This window comes from Phycomyces blakesleeanus (assembly GCF_001638985.1).
Source record: "Phycomyces blakesleeanus NRRL 1555(-) unplaced genomic scaffold PHYBLscaffold_3, whole genome shotgun sequence".
In the NCBI taxonomy this organism is placed as follows: Eukaryota; Fungi; Mucoromycota; class Mucoromycetes; order Mucorales; family Phycomycetaceae; genus Phycomyces; species Phycomyces blakesleeanus.
In genome coordinates, this window is record NW_017265136.1 from 1,643,124 (window position 1) to 1,650,439 (window position 7,316).

Sequence of the window (7,316 nt, forward strand, 5' to 3'; positions counted from 1 at the left end):
CATGACTTCACTTGTAGCCTGTAAAATAAAATAAAAAAATTCCATAGTCAGCATTTTAATTATTTAATTTATCATTTTCTTTTAAATTCATAAATAAAGGATTAAGCAAGTAACCGTAACCATCGGCCTATAGCATCACTGCCTTTTCTTTGTCATTGTCGTACTTTGTGCTTGTAAGGGGGTGAACATGAGTCAAAAGAATAGGGTATCAACTTTTTATTACATTTCTTTTTTGTACTATTATTTATTTCAGTTTGAACAGCACGAGTGAGCTTTGGTCAGAAATTTACTATTTTGTACTTTATTTATCTATTTATTTATTTATTTATTTGTTTATTAATTTGTTCAAGAAAGAACAGATATATATATATATAGAAGGTATGATTATTATGATAATAGATTATCAGTAAACTAACACCCATCGTTCACAGCCTTAAATATACATTAAAAGTAAATCTACCTGAATGGTAGTATACAGAAAAAGGAAGAAATAAGAAAGAGATAAAGAGAGCTGCTAGGCTCTGTGGAATTTTCATATCTCTAACACACACACACACATATATATATATATATAATTGCATATATAAAAATAACAATCTTGTTTCACCAATCAACTTTAAATGGCAATTCAAGAAACATCTTCCAGACCATAAGAGAATAATCAGAGAAAGGAGAAAATGAATAAAAAGGTAATCAAGTAATCAAGTAACCAAGCAACCAAGCAATACGATGCAAGGTATCTTTTATATTTTAGTTAATATGTATAAAGGGTATGTTCTTGGTTATAGAGTTACAAGATGTTAGCGATAATATTCTAAGCAAATGTACCATTCTTGGTAAAAGGTACAATTAAAACTTGAAGATTCTTATCGGTAAAGAACAAACGAATAGGCAACAACAATTTTAAATACATTAATTAGTGAAATCGAATGGCTGTGTATTGTGGCTATGTATATCATCATTATCATCAAAAAAGAAAAAGAAAAGACTATAACACGTTTGTAGAGTTGTACAAGATATAGACCTACCAGGTACCTATGTATGTATATTTGATTGCTTGTGAATAATGAGATGTAAAAGGATCAACTATCAATTTGTTTTGCAACATTTCAAAATTTGAAACAAAAATAAACTTATCATACAAATTGACAAGCAACAGAAGTTTTCTTTTTCTGCCAGTCATTTTCCACGTGTGCTAAAAAAAAAAAAAAAAAAAAAAAAAGCGGAGTCAGTGCGCTTCAATAGACTTTTTTTTATTTTTTATTTAATTTTCCAAACCAGAGCAGACAACCTGATCCACAACAGCAACAACAACAAAAAAGAATTCTACTCATGAGATTTATCTAGTAAGAACTTAAATGCTTTCTTTCATATCCATATATACATATCTGTTTTAATAAACTACCCAAATTTACTCAAGGTACCTTTAATTTGTTTGTCTATAGCTTTGTCTTTATTTCCTTATTTTGACCATCTCAAATGTCTAATTACATTGAATTTAAATAAATCACTACAAAAACTGTCATTACTTTTATATATACATATAATTTTGTTCTTTGGACAAATGAATTGTATATTTTTAGCTATTTACTGGTAAAGACCATATTTATTCCAAAAAGTAAAAGTAAAAGAAGAACAAACTAAACAAAGTAAAATAGAGTAAAATATAGCAGCATAGTAAACTAAATGACATGTGTTTTATAGAAAATTGAAACAAAATCAAAAGTGTCCCCACACACACTCTTTTTTTTTTTTTTTTTTTTTTTTACAAAAATATATATATATATATAAGAAATTCTCCTTTTTTGTACAAAGGTGCAAAGAATAATAATAATAATATTTTTTTTTAAAAAAAAAAAAAGAAACTGTCGTTGATTAGTGTGGGTAAAAAGACACCTTAATCGTGGGTTTTTGTTATTAAATTAGAAATATTGAAATATCTCTTTTTCTTTTGTATTTTGTATTTTGTATTTTCTAAAATTGTGTCATTAATAAATCAGGTATTATTTTTACTCTTATAAGAAATTTGTCATGGATCATTTCTCTGGTTTCCAACTAAATTATCAAGGTAAAAATGTATGAGTATCCCGGGGATTACCGCTGTACCTTATTGACCATAGTATATATATATATATATATATATTATTGGGTATACTCCAATCAAACACTTTGTGGTCAGTTATTAGGAATCGAATAAAGAAAGAAAAAAATGATGATCAAACCAAGAGGGGAGGGGCGAAAAGTTATATTTTGATGCCGAGAATCGGCAAGACAAACTTCTCTAGACTGCACTGGTTTAAAAAGAAAGAAAAGAAAAAGCCTTTTGTATTTCTTATCAGATTTTTATTTTGAAAGGATTCTTGGATCAAATGTCATTATAGATTGCTATATACAAAATCAATTTAACTTGATCTTCGACATAGAAACAATATTGATAAGTAAGAAAGATATCATATATTTCATGATATACTATGGTTAATATAATATGATTTCTAAAGACTACCTTTAACTATTCATCTTTTTAAAAAGCATATTATCTAATGGTAATAATGTGCTGTGTGAAAGCGAAATTTCCTTTAAGATAAAACTGAGCAAGTGTTACAAAGCAAGAAAGAGGAAGAAAACGAGTAGAACACAAATAAAATAAAGTAAAATAAAGCTCTTGGCAAATATAAATTAAACTGCCTGTCCATTTTTTATTTATATTTATTACTAACGTATTAGTCAAAATCTTTGTGGTTCTATTCTGGAAAAGAATCAAATTAAGAAGGTGAGAGGAGCAAAAAAAAAAAAAAAAAAGTCAAAGGTTGTAAATCGAGGATTGATCACCTTATATTTATACTTTAATTTCTATAGGCTTCTTCTGGTGTTTCAAAACTGAGGATATTTCCACAATAAATTAATAAATTAATAATCCCACCCTTTAATCAACCCTTTTTTGTGACTTTTCTCAAAGCCAAAAAAAAAAAAAAAAAAAAAGTATATACGTCACCCTATTTTTTATTTTATTTTTTAACTGTCTTTCTAGTGCACTGTGAGGAGAGAGGTCTTTTGTTTTCTTTTGGTTTTCAGTACCCTTACCTTTATTACTTTAATATAAATAATTTTTATTATATTATTATTATTATTATTATAAAAAAAAAATCTTGAAGTTGCCGGTCACATTGACTGCTACATTTTTGTTGGCTGAATAAATTTTTATATAATTTTTTTTTTTTTAAAAAAAAAAAAAAGCTTATAAAAACAAAGCCTGGTAACTTTTTTTTTTTTAATACTTTCTTTCACTTTTATGACTAAAAGCAAACAACTGATATGAATATTTATATATAACAAAAAAGGTAATTATCAATTTTTTCAATATTTCTTTATATATTTTTCTTTTCTTTTCTATTATTATTATTATTTTATATGATGATATCAAGCTGGCACCAGTCCGAGAGTTCATGACGGACAAACATCCTAAGGGTGCTTACGCAACAACTTTTAGCACTCCTGACTATAATAATTAATAATAATAATTATAAACAATTTGTTACTACAAATATTTAAGAAAGATCATTTTCACTCATAAATGTCTCTCTTTCTTTACAGATATTAGAATATGTACTTTATTAGTAGCCGGCGCGTCTTGGATAATTTTAAATGAATTTAATTTTTAATAATAATAAAAAAAAAATATTAAAACATAAAAACACATCGTCTTTATCATTTTCATATGATTTTTTTTTAAAAAAAATGAGGCTTATACTGAGTAAATGTACATTATACTTGTCTGCTATAAAAACAACAGTTAGTCTGAAAAAGAGTGTCTTTTAAAGAGAAATTCAATAAAAGACAATAATTAAATACTAACTTAAACTATGTGGAAACTCTTTAATAAATGTGCAAATCTTTATTATATTCAGCCACATGAAATTCAATTCAATACCAATATATAAATGCTTTTATACTCTAAAAAATCGTCTACCCCATTTTTTCCTATTTCTCTGGCTTTCTTTTAAGATTTTTCGTGCACATCATTAAATTACCCCACCTTTTAGGAGGATCAAGAGAAACAAAATGTCATTCTCATTCCTATATAGCTATGAATTACAAGTGTGAATATGAATGTTATTTATAAGAAGAATTACATGCTGAGTAGGTCATTTCCAATACCTACTATATACAAGTGTGTGTGTGCCATCACCCATATTTTGAGCCTTGGCCAATTTTTATTCATCATATTCGCTTATTATAAATCCAGTCACCAATACACACACACACATATATATATATTTTCTTGATTATTTCCCTTTTTTTTTTTTTTTTTTACTTGTTTCATTATATATAAATAAATACATATTATTTATATTTATATCATCAAGTTTCCAAAATGAGAAAGAAATCCGTTGATAGTGATGATGAAGGAGGAACAGGAGGAACAGGAGGAGAAGTACAAGATCAAATATTGTCAGCTGAACTTATACCCCAAGTCCAAGGACTCTTGGAACGATGCCTTTTCATTCAAGAAAACTGTAAAGAGCTAGAAGAACATTCACTGCCAGGACTCCACAGGCTCACCAAATCTCTTGCTTCAGAGATTCAATTTCTAGAACGCGTATGGTATTATTTTGTGTATACATATATATATATATATATATATATATTTATTTTATACCTTAATAACACACATACCATAATTACATATATCTTGTATTTAGTTATTGGATAACCCAACCCGTATCAAGAAAAAATACATTCAGACCACAAACCTCACTTATATTGAAGCTGTCTATGAAGCCTTGATTAGCTCAGGTGGAGTTGTGGAGGTATTGCGGACCGTAGCTGTTCCAGTCAATGACAATATGTGGAGATCTCGTGCAGAGATGATTCGTCATCGGAGCATCAAGATTGATATTGTTGCCGAAAGTGAGCTAGTGTGGATCAAGGTGTTTGCTCAGAATGCAAGAGCTATGCGATATGAGATGGCAGGACTTGAACAACTATCCGAAGATGAAGATGAAGATTCTGATTTTGGTTTTGATTCAAATGGCCGAAATGATGGTGATAATGAGGATGAGGATGGATTTGTTTATCAATCACGAGAGGATGACATCAATCAACTGCCGATCTTTAAAAAGGCAAGAGATTTTCTGGCGAGTGCAGAGGCTCATCACGTTCATTTCCGCCGGCCGGCTGTGGTTTTTGCGTTTATGCGGATCCGACGAGATGACGATGCGTTTGTCGGAGAGATGATGACAAGACTTGAGAAGCTAGGAGTGATTGTGCATATGCTTGGAGATTCTTCAGACTCGATCGAAAAGACGTACTCGGGGGTGGTCAAGGATGTCGATCCGTTTGACCTGACGACGCCGGTGTTGAATATCGATGTCGGGACCGCATTGGCTCTGCTGTCTGAGATGGCCCACCACGCGTGTTCGCCAGACGAGGTCCAGGGCGAGCCTCTGCAGATCCAGGCAGCACGGGAGGCGGTCGTACCTGTCCTGCCTCAGCTCAGACAGGTGCTGGAACACAAAAGGCTCTGTATGGTCCAGACAGCATTTGACCGGCTCAAGAATATTGTGGATGTGATTGGAGGGCCACTTGAGCAGGCCCGGTTTAGGTACCTATTGAGGGCACACTTTGGTAATCAAAAGACAGATAGGGATGGTAAGAGTGGAAATGGTGTTGAGGTGTTTGATCCGGACTTGTGGACAAGCGTGCCACCTCTGTCGATTACGGTTGTTCCGGATGCACCTTCGGAAGCATTTAACCAACTACTTGAACCTCCGGCGAGACGGGCCAAGTTGAACAATGGCCGAAAGATCCGTACCCAGTTTTCTTCGTTCCATGCGAATGTGTTTGGGAGTGGAGATACCTATCGATGGACAACCGTGACGTCGATTCAATGGATGGCGAGTGCCCTAGCAGAGGCTGGCATGACGGGAGTGTCTATAATTTGCCATGAGCCTCGATCCTTGGCTGAGCAAAAGATGAAGCCAAGAACATAACCAGCACACAAGCAATAACAATGATAATAATAATGTTTTATTGATTTTATTGATTTTATATTTATGTTTATATGTTTTGGTTTATAAGATTATCTTGAAAAGAAGCTATGTAAATAAGAAAGAATAAGGAGATTTGTATGATACATTATTTATACATGAGGTATATGTTTGAAGTGTGAAATATAGATAGATAGATAGATAGATATACATAATATAATGAGAAATAGTAAAATTATGATTTTGTTTGATTTTACTTTTCGGTCAAGAGATTGAGTTGGGAGGCCGACAATAATTGAGAGGTTTGTGGGGCAAATGAAATATGGTGGTTATGGATGATATCTTGGTCAAGGTCAAAAGATGATAACAAGAAGTCGTCTGGACAAGACAAGGCCCATTGTGATGGGTGAACGCCATTTCTGGGACACTCTGACTAAGAAAGACAATGTTAGTCAAATATAGTCAAATATTGATCATCTTGACGTACGCTGTGTTCTGGAAGCCAGTTTCCGCACATTTCACAGGTTGCAGGCATAGATACGGGTGTGAACATTATTTTGGTGTTTGTATTTGGTTGACTGAATAGAATAGAATATTTATATATTGAAGAAAGAAAGGTAAGAAAAAGAAAATGGCTGGTCTTTTTATACAAAAATAACCTTCTGGGTAGATAATTTCTCGTATCCCCTGAAAATACAAAAATGATATTATTATTATTTTTTTTTGGTTATTAGATAAATATCTAAAGACTCATACAGTGCCACCAATGCTAATTTGCGGAAATACAAAAAAAAAGCTATAGATTATGGCTGTTTTTGTCCAACCTCAAAATAACAAGTAATTCACCCCGCTTATTTTGAAGTTTTGCAGGATCACAAACAAATTAGCTGTTTGTGTGTGGGTGTATTCTTTGATTTTTTGTTTTTTTTTTACCATACTTTTCAAGTAATGACTCTTTTTGTATGTATAAAATTATATATATATATTTGGTTATTTAGTTTCTTACTTTGGATAAAATAGTGATAACGCAAACAGTCTGTCATTTTTGATGTCTATAAGCAAGACATGATGTCACTGTATTTTATATTATTCTGTTTGGTTTATCATCAAATATAGAACCTATGTTGTACGTTACTTGAGGAACGATGCATAACTTTTATTCCACCATGGTTCATTACCGATTTGTTCGATACTTGTAAAAACAGCCCCAATAAGAAAAGAAGACTTTGACGTTTGAAAGGATTGGTCTTTTGAACATGACTTTTAATGACCAACTTTCTGATTAATGTAATGTAATGTAATGTAATGTAATGTATTCTATTTTATTTT

The 7,316-nt window shown here is 31.3% G+C and overlaps 2 protein-coding genes across 2 annotated transcripts; one reads left to right on the forward strand and one right to left on the reverse strand.

Moving 5' to 3' along the window:
• Positions 1-4,372: 4,372 nt before the first annotated feature.
• Positions 4,373-6,042, forward strand: PHYBLDRAFT_185288 (hypothetical protein; the record flags this gene model as incomplete). Its single annotated transcript, XM_018439055.1, has 2 exons — positions 4,373-4,597; positions 4,701-6,042. 2 exons carry the CDS (start codon positions 4,373-4,375, stop codon positions 5,988-5,990), a joined length of 1,515 nt encoding a protein of 504 aa, XP_018296694.1. The 3' UTR covers positions 5,991-6,042.
• Positions 6,043-6,240: 198 nt separating this feature from the next.
• Positions 6,241-7,030, reverse strand: PHYBLDRAFT_163749 (hypothetical protein; the record flags this gene model as incomplete). Its single annotated transcript, XM_018434864.1, has 5 exons — positions 6,241-6,420; positions 6,475-6,565; positions 6,647-6,674; positions 6,921-6,941; positions 6,994-7,030. 5 exons carry the CDS (start codon positions 7,028-7,030, stop codon positions 6,241-6,243), a joined length of 357 nt encoding a protein of 118 aa, XP_018296695.1.
• Positions 7,031-7,316: the final 286 nt, after the last annotated feature.